We start from the raw sequence: 21317 nt of genomic DNA on the forward strand, positions 1-21317 counted from the left end.
TCCTTGATTAACATAATGTAACCAATGTATAATTATTTACTATATTGATTTTATAATTTATTTCTGTTGTGACTGATTAAAAAAATGGGAAATCAGTAGTCCTACTGCCAACTGGTCAGATGTTCATTTGGCAGACTGGGGTATGAAAGAGTGAGAGAGAGTGGGGGTGGCATGTCATTCATGGTGTTTGAATGGGGTGGATAACAGTCATGAGACAGCTGCAAACAGAACGCATTGGCTTGAGTGCCTTGCAGTGGGGAAACATCTGCTGAGATGCTGGCATTGTTTCTGAGCATTTTCTACTCGAATAGCATTAGAAACTGGACTAATGACTTGTTTTGCTATGAAGAGAGGATAACTGAAGATTGATAAAAACACTTCTTGCGCCAGAGATCACTTCGTACCAGAGGTAACAGTATGAACCTGCTCAATGGTCTGGACAATTCCTGGTCATTTATTGTAAACATTACTGTTCTTGATTTCAGAATTTTGATGAGTGGATGATCAAGACTATGGTTGCTGAGGGTTTTTGTCTGACCTGGTATGTATGGTGAAGTATTGAGGTGATTGCTTCAGAGATGAGGACTGGCGGATGGTGGAACATTTTGGCCTCATTCACTCTATTACAGATGTGGAGAGAGGCATCTGCAGTGGAAATCCCTCCTGATGGTAAGCTATTAGTTTTCTCTAATAACCTTTGTGGCTGTAGGTGGACACTTGACCATTAGCTTGTGTGACATTCTATCCTATGACCACCACACACACTCCCTGGGAAGGTTTTCAATTAAGTTTTAGGTTGGGAATTTGTGGCCAGTCATAGTGAGGCTCTGTTGTTGGATTAGAATCTATGTTCCAGTTTATCACAAAGGTGATGGACAGTGGTCAGGGCTCTGTGTAGGATGCTACACTTACCTTCTTATACCAGGTCTTAATGGACGTCAAAGCCACAGACATTCTGGAACAGAAAAGCGTTTTTACCAAAGTTACTGCAACTGGTGTGGTTGAACCATCTGAACTTACTCATTAGGAGGGGTGTCCACATATAGTGTACTTGGCAGTCACATCTTCATATCACTAACATTATACAATGAAGGCCATGTTTATGATGTTGTGTGTGTTCATAAATCTTCTTTACAGTGAGACAGCCTCCTATGATATTTAAGCAGAGTGTCCCGGACTACATAGTGGAGCCAACGGACCCCATCACAGTGGAGTGTGAGGCCACTGGAAATCCTCCTCCAATGTATGAGGCATAATATACATTGTTCTTTTATTTAAAAAATTATATAAACTATATAAATAATACTGCATCTGTTTCTATAGTTTCACATGGACACGCAACGGAGTGTATCTGAACGTGGCACGTGACCCACAGGTCAGCATGAAGAGACGTTCTGGAACGCTGGAGATATATTTTTGGGGGCGTCCAGAAGACTATGAGGGCGTTTATCAATGCACTGCTACTAATGAGTTTGGCTCGGCGATATCCAGTCACATTCATTTGCGCGTGTCAAGTAAGTCTGAACTGCTTCTGCTTACACTAAAGAGTGTAAAGCAATTAAATAACTCTAATTTCTTCATTAATTCTTTATTAAATCTCGTATAAGTCAAAATAATAATAAAAAACACTCTGTCCAAATGAATAACACACAAACAACTGTACTGTATTTTCCATGTCTGTAATAAACACAATGTTTATGCAGTCAACGTTGGGGGAAAAAAAGCATATAACTTTTTGGATTTAATAAAAGATATCAAAAAGTAGTTTTAAGTCAGTAGTGCTTCCTCCACCATGCTTTACAGCTGGGATAAAATGTCAATGTTTAGTGTTTGTGCAGTGACTTTAAAAATGTCCATTACAGGCCGCTCAGGTGGCACAGCGGTAAAATACGCTATCACACCAGAGCTGGGATTTCGAATACATGGCTTGGCGGCTATATGAACAACGATCATCCAGGGAGGGAGTCGGATAGAGACCTCATAACTGATGCATTTATGAGCTCTGCTGGCTGATTGATGGCGTCTGCACAGAGTAGAGGAATAATGAGATCAGGGTGTGGCTCTCCATGCACAAGGCTGATCCGCATATGAACTCACCCTGTGCAGGTGAAAAGATGCAGTCGGGTACTGCTCATGTATCGGAGGGGACGTGTGTAAGTTTGCTCTCCACAATCAGGAGCGGGGGTCAGCACCAGTAGAGAGAAAGCGTAATGCAATTGGGTAAAAATTGGACGCACTAAAAGTCGGGAGAAAAAGGGAGAAAATGCATTTTAAAAAGTCCATTATAGCATTGTTTATTTTTGCTTATATATCTACCGAACATGAATCGGGAAAAGTTGTAAAAAAAAACAAAAAAAAACAAGAGTACATAATTTTATTTATTGTATCCTTTCTCTAGGGCTTTTGCTATTGTCATAGGAAGTTGTTTTTTTCCCTCCTTTAGCATTGTACAATGTGCCCTTTGTGATTTTTAAAGGGCACCAACGTCAGTGAACTAGAGCAACAATACTGGATTTACCTCTAGTCCTCTCACTCCTGTTCTCAAGCTGAAGTTTTGTGTACTTTTTAGAGCAAAAAAAGAAAAACATCTGACCTTTGGGGAAGTCATAGAACAAGCAGTTCACATATATTTTCTGCATGAATTGGGAATAATAAAACAATACATGTTTGAGTGTTATTAGTATAGCCAGAGTGTGTTTGTCTTTTATCGTGACCTAGGTGAATATCTAAGTAAATTAATTAATGCACACATTCAAGTAATTTCAAAATGCTGATTTTTCTTTTTTTTGCAAATGCAATTTTTAATTTGCACATATTTACTGTATGTATGATTACTTAAAACATAAATTTTGACAAGTGTCCTGTATTTAGAAAATCCAGTTTACTTTTAACCTGCAGCCCGGAGTCACTTAATACCCATGGGAAACAGAAAAGTTATACACTGATCAGCCATACCATTAAAACCACCTCCTTGTTTCTACACTCACTGTCCATTTTATCAGCTCCACTTACCATATAGAAGTTCTACAATTACTGACTGTAGTCCATCTGTTTCTCTGCATGCTTTGTTTGCCCCCTTTCATGCTGTTCTTTAATGGTCAGGACTCTCCCAGGACCACTACAGAGCAGGTATTATTTAGGTGGTGGATCATTCTCAGCACAGCAGTGACACTGACATGGTGGTGGTGTGTTGTGCTGGTATGAGTGGATCTGACACAGCAATGCTGATGGAGTTTATAAAAACCTCACTGTCACTGCTTGACTGAGAATAGTCCACCAACCAAAAAGATCCAGCCAACAGCGCCCCGTGGGCAGCGTCCTGCGACCACTGATGAAGGTCTAGAAGAGGACCAACTCAAACAGCAGCAATAGATGAGCGATCGTCTCTGACTTTACATCTACAAGGTGGACCAACTAGGTAGGAGTGTGTAATAGAGTGGACAGTGAGTGGACACGGTATTTAAAAACTCCAGCAGCGCTGCTGTGTCTGATCCACTCATACCAGCACAACACACACTAACACACCATCACCATGTCAGTGTCACTGCAGTGCTGAGAATGATCCACCACCTAAATAATACCTGCTCTGTGGTGGTCCTGTGGGGGTCCTGATCATTGAAGAACAGGGTGACAGCAGGCTAAAAAAAGTATGTAGAGAAATAGATGGACTACAGTCAGTAATTGTAGAACTACAAAGTGCTCCTATATGGTAAGTGGAGCTGATGAAATGGACCTTGAGTGTAGAAACAAGGAGGTGGTTTTAATGTTATGGCTGATCGGTGTATGTGTGTATGTTTTTAACACATGCCTTATATAGATTTGAATCCTATCTAATCTCTGTTTTTCTCTCTTTGTGTTGTGTCTCAAACAGAGGCTCGTACATGGCTGAAGGAGTTTCTGGAGCCGGTGTCTGTGTTCGTGGGTCGTCCTTTAATCCTGCCCTGTAATCCTCCAGTTGGCCCACCAAAACCCCAAACCTACTGGATGAACAGCTGTACGCACTGAAAGCTTCTATTGTAAAAGAAAGACTGTCAGGTCCAGAAATATCTAACACATTGTTTGTTTTCTTATGGCAGCTATGGTACCAATTCCTCAGGATCAAAGAGTATCGATGGCAGAGAATGGAGACCTGATCTTCTCCAGTGTAATTGTTGAAGATGCTTTCACAAATTATGTCTGTACTGCCCGCTTCCCATTCTCTAACACCATCCAGCAGAAACCTCCACTCATCCTTCAGGTGCACACAGGTGAGAGGAACTCAAAAAAGCATTTTTCATGTACAGTATGCACAGTACAGTATGATCAAAATTATCTAGACAGCATAAAAAAAACAGTCATATATAAATTATATGGCCAAAAGTATATGGACACCCCTGCAATTTCTTTAGCTTATTTGGCTAAACCCTTTTCTTGTTCCAGACTGTGCCCCTGTGCACAGAGAGGTCTAAAAAGGTATGTTGATGAGTTTGAAATGGAGGAACTCCACTGACCTGCACCACAACCTCACTGAACATTAATCCTTCAGGCCAAACCACTAATGTTTTTTTCATTTTTACCCTTTTTCTCTAGCCAATTAATTGTCCGCGGTCCAAGGAGAGTATATTTACCTGCCCCATGCTCCCTTCAACTTGTGTGCAGTCTCTTGACCCCATTCCTATTTGCCCGTACTTCAGTGTATTCACACTTATTCGTACTTCACAGATTTCACGTATGGAGAGCCATGCAGCGATCTCCATGCTCCTCCACTTCTGTACAGGCGCCTCGGGCCGATAACCAGGGTCCTTGCACAGCTATTTAAGACTCCACCCACTTATTAGTTCAGTCTTTCCAACCAAGAAGATTGACTGCCAGTTGTGCGCCCAGCCGACCGGAAGCAAAGCTGAGATTTGAACTTGGGGAGTTCAGTATCCCAGCGCATGTGCCCACAAATGTTCTTTTTGACTGAACTGGCACAAGTAAAGTAAAGGCTAGTGATTAAAGGGGGTAATTTTTTTAGCGCTTATATTTTCTAAATGGGATGTCCAGCAAGCTCATGGTCAGGTGTCTACATACTTTTGCTCATCCCTATCAAGAGTGCCAGCTGTTTGTTTGTCTGTTGATCATCTTATTCCAAAACCACGACCATGAGATCTCCACACAGATTTATCAATACATTGACTTATTTGATTGAATCTAATGGTAAATTAAAAATGTCAGTCAGAAGCTGATGAGTGTTTTCTTTTTTTAATGCTTAGCACGAATGGCAGCTCAGACTGCTCCCAAGTTCCTAAGGCCCGGAGGAATAGCCAGCTCTCAGATCACGAAGCTAGGAGAAGAGCTTATCTTGGAGTGTTTTGCTTCTGGAGTGTGAGTCTAAATGATTTTTGAATAATTTCATATAATTTAAAGGTGCATGTTATACTTCAACATAAAACCTTCAACTGTATTTTCCATGTTTCACTGCTTGACTTGTGTGATAATTTCTGGGTCAGACTTTTTATAGGTTTGGATTTCCTGTTAAAACAAGCACTTGCCTTTAATCTTAATAAACCACCAGTTTATTATTAACCAACAATAATACCAACCACACCATATAAATTACAAAAAGTGTGGATCACTTATATACAGTAATTATTTATTTTAAAATGTAACACAGCAACATTAGCTCTGAGGTCCTGGATTAAACCCCACCTCAGGTCATTGTCTGTAAGCAGTTTTGCATGTTGTTTTTGGGTTTGGGTGAATGGGCCACACTAATTTGGCTCCTAATATAATACAGCCAGTGTATGCAAGTGGTGATTATGACCAGGATCAAGTGTTGTAATTGTAAATTTATATATTACGTCTTTGCATACACTGAATGGTTAAATTTATAATTTTTTAAAATAAAATAGTACAGTTACAGTATAATTAACACTTGCAGGAGAGCTTTTTAATAATAAAGAGAATTTTAGTAATAAAGAAATAGATTTTTATCATGCTATAATTTTGTACATTTTACGAGACCTGAGCTGCTGCTGTATCCCAAATTACAGAATATGTACTTGATATTATGGCAAAAATCATCTGATCATATAATACAAATGTTTTGTTTACTGCCATTTAAGCTGGTACATCATGAATTTTGTGAATTTTGCTCTCATTGGCTGCTGGGCTAAAAGCTAGTTCATACTACTTGACTAATAACAAATAATAATCATTTAAAAACATGAATGTATGACTACTTTTTAGCAATAAGGTAAATGATTAGGTGTAATGTCCACTACACTGCTAAGTAAATAATACATGTATTTATTTTACATTTGTACATACATGTATACTTTGTCTATATTAGCGAATGACACCACTTTTTAGCTGTAATTAAATGATTCCAGTTGCAACAATAACCTATCATGGATCCTCTCATTGCTTTTTTTGCTTCATTAGTCCCGCTCCCACCATCAAATGGACTAAAGACTGGGAACGGTTGCCTATGGAAGGCATGCAGCTGGAGAACTTCAATAAGACCCTGCGCATTAAGAATATATCTATGGAAGACAGAGGCGAATACATGTGTACTGCCAGCAACCGTATGGGCAGTATAGACCACACCATCACCGTAATAGTGAAATGTAAATTTGCATTATCATTACCTATTATTCTGAGAGAGAAATAAATGTAAGAGTGATTTTTTGTACATGTACAATTATTTTTTTAAATGGTGCAGTGCAGCAGAATTTAACACTCAGAACAGCTTTGACACTAAGAAGAGCTTTCCAGCTACAGCTACATTTGCCCCTCCCTGTACAGACACACTGCCTGTCAAGTGTCAGTATAGGCGCCTGGACAGCCGATAACACAGCTGAGATTGTAGTGGACAGTGGTAGCTCAGGGGTTTAGGTACTGGACTAGTAATCAGAAGGTTGTCTGATCATGCCCCACCACCGCCCTTAACCCTCAATTGCTCAAACTTTATTCAGTCATATTTGTTAGTCGCTTAGGGTAAAAGCGTCCGCTAAATGCCACAACTGGAACTCAGATCATAGCAGGAATCTTGGAGTCCATCAACTATTTTAAAAAGTATATGCTTCTAATTTGGTGGCAACTGTTTAGGGAAGGCCATTTCTTGTTTCAGCATGACTGTGCTGCTGTGCACAAAGAATTCTCCTTAAAGAAATGGAAGAGTTTGGCATAGAGGAACTCCATTGGCCTGCACAAAGCCCTGACCTTAGCCCTACTGAACTTTGAGATGAATTAAAACATTGATTCTAAGCCAGACCTTCCAACCAACATTGCCTGACCTTACAAAGGTTCTTTTGATTGAATGGGCACAGATTTCCAAAGACACACTTTTTAATTTTGAAAACTTCCTAAAACTGTTAAAGTTGTTATAGTTTTAAAGTTGTGTGTGTGTGTGTGTGTGTGTGTGTGTGTGTGTGTGTGTGTGTGTGTGTGTGTGTGTGTGTGTGTTGAAGGTTACATGATTGCATACTTTTGGCCATATAATGTATGTATAGCTTGTCAAACATCTGGATATTCTTATAACTTTGTCCTTCTCTCTACATTTGATCTTGTTTTCTGTAGCTGCTCCATTTTGGCTTGAGAAGCCCCAAAGTCTGATCCTGTCTCGAGATGACAGTGGACAAATGGAGTGTAGGGCTGATGGAATTCCCCGACCACAAATACAGTGGCTGGTTAATGGAGAACCTATTGAAGGTCAGGGATATAACATGCCATTAGTAGTCATGATCTTACCCAATTCTTAAATGAAATTCACCTACAGTATTTCTTTTCATGTTTTTTTAGATGCTCCTAAGAGTCTGGGCAGACGGGTATCAGGTGACACTCTGATATTTCGCTCTGTGGTGCCAGATAGTACAGCAGTGTTCCAGTGTAACGCCTCCAACCCGTATGGCTACATACTAGCAAATGCCTTTCTCACAGTGTTGGGTAAAAATATACATAACATTTAAAAGTATGTCAGGTACTTGTACATATAGTTCAACGTCCTTATGCAATGTCAATGTCTCCTGTGTAGATATGAGGCCTCGATTGCTGAGCATTAGGGATGAGATGATTAAAGTGACTGAGGGGACTCGGACTCTCCTGCACTGCCCATATTTTGGCTCGCCAAAACCAGACCTGCGCTGGTAATGCAATAATGACTTTGGGAATAATCATGTTTACGCTGGTAAGTGTGAGTGATTAACATGTGCATGCATTTGTGTGTAGGTCTAAAGGTGGAATGGGTTCATTACAGGGAGGTCATTACAGAGTTTACTCTAATGGAACACTGGAAATAAAGCGCACCAAACTGCAGGACCAGGGGGCGTATGTCTGTGTCGCCAGCAATGTCATTGGACGAGATGAGATGCAGATACAGCTGGAGGTCAAAGGTAAGCTTTTGCAGAACAGTACTGAAGATTTTTCCCAGTACAGTTGTGGCCAGTTGGAGCTTATGGTTCTTTCGTCGACTGCTGAGGCTGCCATGCTCCGCCTTTAAATTGTGCGTAGCAATTGCTTCTTTTCACCTGCCAGGGACAGAGTCTCAGAGAGTGGAGATGCCATCTATGATCAGCTTGTATACAGTATCATTGCAAAATATTGTATTTTGGCATCGAATTTGTAATATACTTAATATTACTCTAACAATAAAGCATTATATAGTTTAATATATGTATTATAAAGGTCCAAACATGACTTGGTAATGGCTATGGTAATGGTAAAATTGTAATGGGCTTCCCTGCTGGATGGGTGTGAATTACAGTACCATGCCCACCTGCCATGCCACTTATGGCAAGGGATGGATGTGCACAGATGACTGCAGGTCTTATTAAGTGCTAATATGCTTGTAGCTGGATTATCTTTATACTATCTGGAGTATCTTTATTATCCTGTCCTTAGGGACAAATCCTGCTGATTTCTCTTTGTGTTCTGCAGTTCTGTTTCTAAGGCTGGGATGCCATGGTCTGTCCAAGGGCAAATATGCTGATGCTCTTTAATCTTTTTTCTTGGGAAATCAGCCGGTGTTGTGGCCCCTCAAATTTTTCCATGCTGTAAAAAAGCTGTATCAGTTGGTGGAGTGGCTGCTCCACTTTCTCTCTGACCCTCTAGCCTCTGCTGTTTTTACTGAGTTCCCTCTCTTTATTCTTTTTTAGAGATTTTGGGTTGTCACACACTGGTGGATTATGGTTATTAGTTACCTTTACTAATAACCTAATACCTTTATACTGGTTATTAGTTACCTTTATCTCTTAGAATCTCACATATGCAAGGTTTTATCTGGTATAGCAAGGCATGACCCGTTGTGTTATGAAAATGTTGTGGGTTTTAAATTTAGTAGCTTGTACACATTAAAAAGACTATTCAAATTAGAAAAAAAAGTTGTTAGTCATTTCACAGACATTTGTTTACATTTGTTTTAAATGTGTTTACTCTGTTCACTTTACTTCATTATTGCGCATGTATTTTGCTTAAATTACTATATTTTAAATTTATTAAATTGTTTGGATTTATATTTTTAACATAATAAATATTTTTTTCAGAACCCACTAAAATTATTCGTGCCCCCCATAATGTGACTGTAATCAAAGGGGGCCTGGCACACTTTGACTGTAAGATTCAATCTGACCCAACGCTGGAGGTGACTGTCACATGGCTTAAAGACAAAGCATTCCTAATCTTAGGAAGAAGGTAAATGCAACTACGTACAAACAAGTCTTCAGATACAATTTACGCCAAAGCAAGCTATGCATAAGTGTATGTGTGTGTGTGTAGAATGACGAGGGATGAGGACTCTCTGAGCATTGCTAATGTGTTTAAAAAAGACGAGGGCGTTTACACCTGCAGAGTGAAGACTGAAGTAGAGGAAATCAGTGCATCAGCCAAACTCATTGTGATGGGTACAAACCAACATGAACAAACAGATAATATAAAGATAATATGAACTGTGTACTAACCTTTTATTGCTCTTTGTGTTAGACCGTCCTGACCCCCCTACTGACCTAGAGGTCTCAGATCCATCAGAACGGAATGCCAGACTTACTTGGGTTCCAGGACGGAGCAACCACAGCCCTGTCAAAGGTATATACAAATACACTATACGGACAAAGGTATGTACACAACACTTGTAGACTGATGACATTTAGCTTTTTTTGGCTACAAGCCATGAAACCTGTATAGACAAACATAAAAAGCTCAGTGGTTATGGTACTGGACTAGTAATCAGAAGGTTGCAGGTTCAAGCCTCACCACCGCCAAGTTGCCAATGTTGGGTCCCTGAGCAAGGCCCTTTACCCTCAATTGCTCAACCTGTATTCAGTCATAATTGTAAGTCAAAATTCTTTCCTGGTAGAGCTGCTTGAGACAAGTTTAGATGTAGTTATTTTAAGCTGTAACATCTAGGTGCAACAACAGCTAATTCATAAAGTTGGATGCCACTTATAATACTGGTTAAAATAAAGCTGTATGCCACAGAACAAGACTGCAAGTTCCTGCCCTTGTTTGAATTACTCAGCTGTTCCATTACTGTTCCATTCTTCATCTTGATGCAGTGTCAGCACAAATCCCTTATCCAGTAATCAAGAAATCAAGAAATCAAGGACCCAACCCAATCTGGCAGTGTTGGAGTCAGAACCAGAAACCTTCTGACTACTAGTCCCATACCTAAACCATTTAATCACTAGTACTTCTCCTTAAAAGCTTAATTAATTTGGTTTTCATAGTCAAAAACACACCCAAGCCAACACTGTGTAAGAAGTACACTTCTGTTGGAATAAGAGGTAAAAGTATATACAGATGTGTGTCTATTTAGTGAATATTCTCATGTCATCACTTTGACTCATGACTTTTATTCATAGATCTATTATTAATGTATTATTAAATTTTACATGCATTCATTTATAATAACATCTCTCTTTTAGAGTATCTGGTGCAGTATACCGAGGACCTCCTTGCAGACTACTGGCTCATACCGAGCGCCTGGATGAACCTGACCAGTTACCCTGGCCAACTGAATTCAGTCATACTGCAGCTCAGACCATTTGTCGAGTATCAGTTTCGGGTCATTGCCATCAACGCTCTCGGCTCTAGCAAACCCAGCAAGCCATCCATGAATTACCAGACTGGTGGAGCTGGTCAGTTAGGCATCATTACTGCTGTGGTTAGACATTTTCTATAGAGCAATAATAATATACAGTGGGCTTTTACTTCTATTAAAACTGAACTAAAGACAGTAACTAAGTGCTACTGGTAATAACTTAACATGTTTTGTGTTTCAGTGCCAGATGCAATCCCAAGAAACATTAAAGGAGTGGGGACGGGAGTGTTCAGAAATAACATTGAGATCAGCTGGGAGGTGATGGATAGATAAATGTACAGATGGATGGATGGATGGATGGATGGATGGATGGATGACAGACAGACAGACAGACAGACAGACAAACAGATGAACGTGTAGATTGATGTATGAATGGATGAATGTATAGATTGATGTATGGATGGGTTGATGTATAGATTAACAAATGAATGAATGGTTGGATGGATGTATAAATGAATGTATAGATGGATGTATGGGTGGATGGATGTATAGATGGATGGTTGTAAAGGTTAATGTATGTATGTATGATTGTTTTTTTCCATCATCATGTTCTTCAAAATGTATAGCAATAGAAGCCAAACATGTCAAATTGTCATGTTTTTTTATGTAGGTAACATTACAAATGTATTAGTCTAGATGGCTTTGTAGCTAATTGCTTACTGTAGCTATAACAGTGTTATTGACACATGTACTATGGAGTCATTGTGTGTCATTTTGTGTTTAAAGCCTTTAGAGTACAGAGAGTGGAACGGGCCAAAGCTTGGCTACATAGCATGGTGGAGACGGCGAGACTCCAGAGAGGAATGGAAGAACTACACAACCTACTGGTGGTGCAGTCACGTTATTTATGAGACTGATACATTTACTCCCTACGAGATTAAAGTGCAGGCTATCAATTACTTCGGCCTTGGACCAGAATCCCCTGTCGTCATCGGCTACTCTGGAGAGGATCGTGAGTGGAACACGTCACACAAAGACAGTCAAACAACGCCCCAGTGTTTCTAAGTGAGATGTTTGTGGTAGAGGCAACATGTTACTCCTGGCTGGCTCGCCAAGTGCAGCAGACATTGGCAACTCATGGCTTGATGGGAAATGTTATTGTAAATACTTTGTTTAGAGGATAAACAAGTCATGAAAAATCTAAATCATATTTAAATAATCTGAGAGATTGTGAACATTTTAATACAACACAAATTAATGGCATTACAGCTATGTCTAGATAGAATAAGATACAGATAAATCTGTATCGGTATTACACAAAGAATTCTAAATTGGTTTTACCAAAGCCAAAGAAATCAGTTGTAGTGACATTACAACAGCTAATAAAACATTTGGGAAAACAAACATCTTGCTTAGAAACATTAGGTTAAAACTAATGGTAACTAAAATAATTAATATAAGCCAATCTTAATTATTAGTAAAAAGAAGAAAACATATAGAAGCTGACCATACATTATGCAAACTACAAGTTACCATACCTTACCCAAGTTACTATTACATGTACTATTACCTACCATAACGTTTATTACATTTACATGGTCTGCTTTACCAGGTCCAACTGCTGCTCCCACTGATCTGCGAGTCTCAGATGTAGAGAGTACAAAGCTGACAGTCCACTGGCAGCCTGTACCCCGAGCCAGCATCATGGGGGAGATTAAAGAGTACACGGTAAGAGCTGGAATCAGTGTTCAGTCAGAGTGCAATAACATTGTGAAAATGTGACACCTTGATAAAGAACAAAATATAGATTAGATTTTAGATAAACTACCCAACTTGGTCTTATGGTCTCAAAGAGTAAGGCATTGCACAACTTTGATATAAAATTCAATGGGTTTTATAAAGATTACATTTGTATGCAATAAAAATATGACAAATTAATGTTTTAAACCAGCAATGACTTGCTTCTACGATGTTAATCAGATTGTGTAGCATAGACAAGAGTGATCAGGTTCATTATTGTAAACATGAGCATAACTTTGGATTTGGTGTTGGTGTTCCTCAGGTGTACTTCTGGCGAGAGAGCAGCCGTCTGCCACATCACAGTGTCAGCACAAGGATGAAGTCCAAGAGTTTCAAAGCCAATGGCCCACGGCTATCTGGCACCCTGACCGGTCTCATCCCCTACAGCAACTACAACATGTACATTGTAGTGGCCAATAACCGCTTTGAGGGTCCTTCAAGCAACACGATTGAGTTCCAGACACTCGAGGGAGGTACTGACTGCTGCACCAATGGGGTTCATCATGCATGAAACAATAACATTTAGGTCATTGGTTCAAAATGATATTTTTGCTATTTTTTATGTTTATTTATACCAAATATTGAAAAAGTACAAGTACAGCAGTTGTTGTTCCACTGTGAAAGTTTGGGGTATATTGCTTTGTAACTAAGCTCTTGCTGCCCCTAGACATGTTTATTTTCCCATAACAGAATGCTTAATTGACCTGGGTATCTCTGGCATTGTGAAAACTGACCTTAAACTGTCTGACTTACTGTACTGTACCTGCTATACTAAAATTCTATACATTATGCACTAAAATACTAATATGTTTTCCATCTCTGCAGTGCCATCAGTGCCCAGGTCATTCAGAGTCATGAACAGGCATTATGACACCATCTATCTAGAATGGGAGACACCTGCAGAACCCAATGGTATTCTGACTGGATACATCCTTAAATACCAGACATGTAAGCGTACTGTACCTCCACACAATACAAGAGACTGTTTAACCTTGCTACTGCCTGGTTAGGAGGTCTTACCTGTGGTATCACTTCTGTGTAGTAAACGTGTCAATAGGAGAAAGGATTCAGGCGGAGTACCTTCCCCCCAATGCCACCTACTTCACGCTGCGCCGCTTTGACCGTTACACCCGCTATAAGTTCACGCTGGCCGCACAGACACAGGTGGGAGTGGGAGAGTCGTTCACTGAGGAGTCACCCCATTTTACATCTGACGGTAAGAACACATACAGTAGCATCTGTTTTACAGGTGGTCTGGTCTGATTCATTGGGCAAAAGGCAGGCAACACCCTGTATAGGTCACCAGTCCATCACAGGGCACACACACACTCACATGTAAGGCATTTTTGGTAGCTTCGGTTGACCTGACTGCATGTTTTTGGTCTTGTGGGTGGAAACCAGAGCACCCAGAGGAAAACCACAAATCAAACCCAGGCCCCTCTTGCTGTTAGGTGACAGCATTATCCACTCTGCCACTTCCACATCTAACTTTAATCCAATGCAACACATAATTGTGACATCTCACCAGTATGAGTTTTTAATTACTTCATAAGAATAAAAAGCACATCATTGTGTCCGGTCATTTAATGTGGTCTGTCCAAAGAACAAATCAAAATAAAGTTGAAGTAACATTCAAAATAATATAATAAGATGATAATAATAGCAATAACAATAGTTTTATGCACAAATCTGGAAAAAATGGCACAAAACATACCCTAGAGTTCAATTTAGTCCATCAAAAAGCCAAGTTAACAATCCTTAATGGCTACTGTGACACCAAACAATCATGGATTAACAACGATATATCAAAAGGACTGTCATGAAAGGGCAGATGCCTTTATTTGTCATTTATACATATACACGTGTACAGTACAATTCTTTATTTGTGTATCAGAGCACAGGGGCAGCCATTGAACAGTGCCCTTGGAGCCAAGAGACACAGGGGACTTGCCCATAGGCTCAACAGTGGTTGCAGAGCAGAACCCAGATTTAAGTTTCAAGTTGTCAGCAGCAGTTGTACAATGAAATGTGTGTCATGAGTCTTGGAAACTACAGATGTGCAAACAAAATGAAAATAGAGAACCTTCCAGTTGGTCACCCACAGCTTTACCCACTAGGCTACTACTGTCCCTAAATAAAAGAGTAACTTACTGTAAAGAAACTGTGGTCTGATTCAATCAAAAAGTTTCAATCTGTTTATTTTATTACTATTGTTTGTTTGTGTGTGTGTGTGTTTGTGTGTGTGTGTGTTTGAATAGAACATGCCCAGGAACAAGTGGACATAGTGACTCAAGGATGGTTCATCGGGCTGATGTGTGCCATTGCACTGCTGGTTCTCATTATGCTCACTGTCTTCTTTATCAAAAGAACCCGTGGAGGGAAGTACCCAGGTATAAATCCTCACATGATTTTACAATAGGTTTCATTAAGCCCTCTATCACAGCCAAATATTTAAAGCACTTTGGCATCAACTAAGAGCTAAAATGTAAAATGTGCTTTTTTTTTTACCATTAAAGTACGAGACAAGCAAGATTTTGCACTTGATCAAATGGATGAGCGGGAGGAGGGGTCTTTTGACTACAGGTAAACATTTTAATAATTGTGCTCTTTGCATGATGCAGATATAAACACCATGGTCCAATAATGTTGGAATGTAAAAGAAATTAGAAAACATTATCAACACAGTTATGTTAAAATATGTAGCATAATAACTATGCTTGACTTCTCTCTACATTTATCTCTAAACTGCATCTCATCATTGTTTATTCTTTCTTATTTTTTACCTCATGTAATCTCATCGGGTCGCTGAAGGTCTCTTGAAAGGTAAGGTGTATGTAGAACTTACCTTTCTATCTTTTTAAGATCATAAGTGTTGTATATTTTCCCTGCTTTTTCTATTTGTCTGTAAATAAGTATCTATTTACACTTATTTTGTACATTTTATTCAGACTCGTATTGTTTTTGTTACTATAGGATAACTCGTATTCCCACCCTCCCCTACTCCAGACGGTATGTATATTATCATGCCTTTTAAAAAAGAAAAAAATTTAGCATTACTTATCATTACAACTATTATCATTACAGTATGAACACTTATAATGCATAATAAATTACAGTGTGATAAATGAATGCATTAGAGCTTTAAGTGGCAGTATTTTTTTATTAACGTTTTATCAATTTTCCCCAATTTTTCTCCCAGTCTAGTCTTATTTGATTACCCGATCATATTTCTCCTCCACTCACGCTCCCTTCGACATGAGATGTCAGCTCTGGTGTTATATTCTGTATGGTGCTCTGTAGTACCAACTAATAATCACCTGTGCATAGTGGTAGAGCTTTTTATGAACAATTTAAATGCTTTAAATAAAGTATTCCTGATATTATAATGATATCATTAGTGTCACAATTTCTTTAATATTCTTATTTGAAAAAAGTAGTAATATTATGAACATTTAAAATACATACTATTTAAAATATCTTTTTCTATTAATATAAATCATTGGCATTCTGGTCCGCATATTTGATTTGGCACAGTTTTTACAACAGATGCCCTTAACCATGTAACACTTCCTGTTTTTATTTGGGCCTGTGACCAGCACTGACAGCCTACTGACAAGTGCACCTCCCAATAGCTAAGCTGTTCGTCCATTCCAAGACATAGCCGATAATTTTTGTGTAGACGCCCAACCGGCCAATAGCACTGGTGAGATTAGAACCCTGAATCTCAGCAGTAGTTGGCTAGCATATTTATTTGGTTAATATAGAAACAAACGTTTAATCTGATGCAGGCAACACACTTAAAAATATTGGGATGGGGACAATTAAGAGTAAAAAGTTTATAGAATATTCAAGTTACACCCTTTTGAAATATACCACAATAAGCTGATGAATTTATAACAGGTAAGGGAATTGTGATTGAGTCATGAGGTGGATCAACTAAAGGCTCAATCTTTAAAGGGAAAGATTTGATATGGCTCAACACTTTTGCCAAACTACATGAGAGAATTGTCAATCCATTCCAAATGAACATTTTGCAACCCAAGATTGTAAATAATAAAGGTCGTTCACCATCTACCTGTACGTTTATTTCTTTATCTCTGCATCTGTGTTTTCTTCAGCGAGGAAGAGAGCCGTCAGAGCCGTCAGGGCCGCAGTAAGGGACACATGCAGCAGAAAACAAGCAGTGATGACAGTCTAATGGAATATGGTGATGAGGAAGAGATTGAGTTTAATGAAGACGGCTCATTCATTGGTGAATACACAGGCATTAGTAGGAGAAACAGGGACAGTATCCAATTCCACGAGAGCTCTGAGCCTACTTCGCCTGTCGCCATCTACTCGGTCGCATAAAGCATGAGAAAGTGTAAAGGTGGTGGTGCCTACTGGTCTTCTACTGGTCTTCCTTCTATTAAGGAGTTGGTTCCTGTAGGTTAACCTGAAACCAAGATTTCACCTCAGATGCTACTGAGCATGGACAAGGTTTTAATCACAACAGGGGTGATTGTGTTCTGGACTGACTCAGCTTGTGCAGCAACAAAGGCAAACTACAGGTTAAAAGTATGGAAGCAAGCGTTTTAGTTTACAGTGACATCACATGTTCTTAATCATTTCATCTAAGGGTGGCATGGTGGTAGAGTTGGAGAAATGGGTACTACACAGCAACATGGGTCCACCAGGTGCATTGACCTGTCTAAATTGCTCCCTATGTGTGTGTCCAAGGTGTAATCCTACATTATATAAATAATTTACCTAAAGAGAGTAAATTAAGAAAATTTAAGGTCCTTTAAATGTTGTTCCCTTCAGTAATTACTATTTAGACAGGCTGTTTTATTAGCTTTGTTAGATATTTATTGTGAATATCATTTTATTATATTTACCAGCTCTTAATAACATATAAAGTCAAATTTTCAGAGATGAGTCATTAGGCGCTCAGGTGGTACAGTGGGATATTCTGCTAGCACACCAGCGCCGAAATTCTGAACTCCTTGGTTCGAAACTCGGTGTTGCCACTGGTCGGCTGGTCGCCATTTAGCGGGCATAATTGGCAGTGCCTGCAGCAGACACGTCTGCTAGGGCGGGATGACCGGACTATGTGGGTAGGCTCTTCAAACGCTGTGCTTTCACACTTTTGACATGCCATCATGTACAGCAAATTTGGAAAGAAATGTAACTGTGGTTTTGTCAGTTATGCTCACTGAAAATTCTATTTTAAAATACACAAAAAAATTCAAAAAGTCTCTGTATGGAAAGTGTAATGGCCAGTGGATGAATCTGTTTATCATGTTGATTAAAGTAATAAGCATGCAGGGTAAATTTTGGCTATAGATGTTAATGAGTTGGCTGAGGTTTGAGGTTTTAATTCTTCAGCGTGATATTTTAAATGACAATGGTGCACAAATCCAGTTTATCATTTACTTGTTGAGATAAGGAACTTACCCTTAGGGAACTCCCTTTGTCTAAGGGAACTTAGACAAATGTGTGCAATTAGTGGAGGAACATAGTTATGTAGCATTCATAGATGCCACTAACAATACCTCAGTGATGACATATCTAAAACTGGATAGACAGGATTCACATATACTGTACAGTTCAGCATTTTTTTGATAAAATTTCTGTGTGTATATTTTACACAACACAGTCTGTGTAAGGACCCTGCTTGGCAGATAGAGAGGCGCCTGTGCACAGTACTTAGGTGAAAAAGGGTTCCGCAAAGGGCTGCGCACGGGTCGGAGGAGGCGTGAGCAGCAATATACCCACCTCAACTGCAATCAGGGATCCCCCAGCAGCAGAAGACAAATTGACTACGCTAAATTGGGATAAAATGTATAAATAAAATAGAAAAAAAGAGATAAGCCATTAAACTTTGCTTTTAAATCTTCTAAATGTCATAATAAGTCTTATAAGACAGTCAATTTCCCATAGCCCAACTGTCCAAGGGTCCAGGGTGTTCTAATTGTTGTCCAATAGTTATAAATTTGGTAGTTGTTTAGTAATGCTGAAAATATTAATTCAGACCACGTTAACATTAAACATATTACTATTTATTTCCCACAAACTGTTTGTATAAAGTCAGTTTTGCTTTTAAACATGTCATGTACACCAAATATGCAAAGAAATGTAACTGTGGTTTTGTCAGTTATGCTGACTGAAAAAAGTTTCTGTATGGGAAGTGTAAAGGCCAGTGGATGAATCTGTTTATCATGTTGATAAAAGTAATAAGCATGCAGGGTAAATTTTGGCTATAGATGTTAATGAGTTGGCTGAGATTTGAGAATTTTAATTCTAAGACAATATTTTAAATGACAATGGTGCACAAATCCAGTTCTTCATTTACGTGTTGAAATAGGGAACTTAGACAAATGTATGCAAACAGTGGGGGAACATAAGTATGTGGCGTAACTAGGAGCTCATGGGCCCCAGTGCAAAAAACAAATTGGGCCCCATATATATATATATATATATAAGTTCATGTGGCCCGCCTTGCGCTAAGCAAAATAATCTACAATAGACTTCAAATTGCTGATGACATTTGTACATTAGGTTACGCCCCTGGTATGTAGCATCCATAGATGCCACTAACAATACATCAGTGATGACATATCTAAAAGCCTGGATAGATAGGATTCACATATACTGTACAGTTTAGCATTTTTAACATAAAGAGCATTTGCAAAGTAACTGACCCACCATAGCCATTAACAATGCCTCAGTGTTTACATATCTGAGACCCAGAATAAATAATAAAAAGAATCTAACCACTGCCTATGTTTCTTTTTCAGTTTTTTCAGTAATGTTGTCCCATTCTTCCTGTAAACACGTCTTAAGATGTGCAACAGTACGGGGTTGTCGTTGTCACATTTTTTGTTTCAAAATTCTCCACACATTCTCTATTGGGGACAGGTCAGGATTGCAGCCAGGCCAGTCCAGTACCCATACTCTTTTCTTCCGCAGCCATGCCTTTGTAATGTGTGCAGCATGTGGTTTTGTATTGTCTTGTTGAAAAATGCATGGACGTCCCTGGAAAAGATGGCGTCTTGAAGGCAGCATATTTTCACAGATGATTCATTAAACTTGGGTTTCAAAATCTTCTAAATGTCATAATCAGGTTTATGAGACAGTGAATTACCCACAGCCCAACTGTCTAGGGTTTGCTTATGGGTTCAGGATTCTTATTCTTGCCCTATAACTATAAATTTGGTAGTTTAACGGTAACAATAAACATATTACTATTTATTTTCTACAAAATATTTCTATAAAGTCTGTTTTGCTTTCACACTTTTGACATGCCATCATGTACAGCAAATTTGGAAAGAAATGTAACTGTGGTTTTGTCAGTTATGCTCACTGAAAATTCTATTTTAAAATACACAAAAAAATACAAAAAGTCTCTGTATGGAAAGTGTAATGGCCAGTGGATGAATCGGTTTATCATGTTGTTTAAAGTAATAAGCATGCAGGGTAAATTTTGGCTATAGATGTTAATGAGTTGGCTGAGGTTTGAGGTTTTAATTCTTCAGCGTGATATTTTAAATGACAATGGTGCACAAATCCAGTTTATCATTTACTTGTTGAGATAAGGAACTTACCCTTAGGGAACTCCCTTTGTCTAAGAGAACTTAGACAAATGTGTGCAATTAGTGGAGGAACATAGTTATGTAGCATTCATAGATGCCACTAACAATACCTCAGTGATGACATATCTAAAACTGGATAGACAGGATTCACATATACTGTACAGTTCAGCATTTTTTGGATAAAATTTCTGTGTGTATATTTTACACAACACAGTTTTAGAAAATGTACAATAAGATTATGGAGGAAGTATCTGTTGGTTTACCTCAAACTGTGAGGCTTACAGTAAATATCAGTAAGAAAATGCAGTACGTATTGTGGTTTGATCAGATTTACAGTACAGAATACAATCAATAGTCACATGCTTTTGCAACATCCTATAAATGTGAGGCTTATTATTTTTTCTGAGAGCTGATGATAATACTGCACTAATAAGTTAGGAGAAAAATACTAATACTTTATTATTTTGTGCTGTACATGTGTATTACAAACCAAAGAAATGTAAAAAAAAAAATTGGATAAAACAATTAAAAACATTGACTTCACTAAACCCTAAATAAGACAAAAAGTGGTGAATTCACTTGGATTTAGTTAGAACTTTAGGTCACATATAACCAGCTTTTATTTAAAGCTTATAATCACTACTTTTTTAGATTTTAGTATCAAAACATTGATGTATTAAAACAAACCCTAACATTTTAAATGTAGACAGCATTTTTTGGAAGTTTTATAAAGTTCTTATATTTGGGTCTTTGAGAACACTTTTTTCTTTTGAACCCATATGTACACTGATCATGCATAATATTATGTCCACCCTACTAATATTGTGTTGGTCCCCCTTTTGCTGCCAAAACAGCCCTGACCCATCGAAGCATGGACTCCACTAGACCCCTGAAGGTGTGCTGTGGTATCTGGCACCAAGATGTTAGCAGCAGATCCTTTAACTCCT

At 38.7% G+C, this 21317-nt stretch overlaps 1 protein-coding gene across 1 annotated transcript; it reads left to right on the top strand.

Moving 5' to 3' along the window:
• The first annotated feature begins 342 nt into the window (after positions 1–342).
• nfascb (neurofascin homolog (chicken) b) lies at positions 343–19557 on the top strand. Its single transcript, XM_063014895.1, has 27 exons — positions 343–409; positions 486–669; positions 1138–1243; positions 1324–1514; positions 3872–3994; positions 4077–4247; positions 5235–5346; positions 6406–6590; positions 7543–7674; positions 7765–7908; positions 7997–8108; positions 8191–8354; positions 9504–9651; positions 9736–9860; positions 9940–10041; positions 10881–11093; positions 11238–11314; positions 11783–12008; positions 12609–12724; positions 13059–13269; positions 13622–13744; positions 13839–14012; positions 15055–15186; positions 15313–15379; positions 15608–15619; positions 15770–15805; positions 16915–19557. The coding sequence occupies exons 2-27, from the start codon at positions 579–581 to the stop codon at positions 17144–17146; spliced, it is 3525 nt and encodes a 1174-aa protein (XP_062870965.1). The 5' UTR covers positions 343–409; positions 486–578; the 3' UTR covers positions 17147–19557.
• Positions 19558–21317: the final 1760 nt, after the last annotated feature.

This window comes from Trichomycterus rosablanca, chromosome 19 (genome assembly GCF_030014385.1).
Source record: "Trichomycterus rosablanca isolate fTriRos1 chromosome 19, fTriRos1.hap1, whole genome shotgun sequence".
NCBI lineage: Eukaryota > Metazoa > Chordata > Actinopteri > Siluriformes > Trichomycteridae > Trichomycterus > Trichomycterus rosablanca.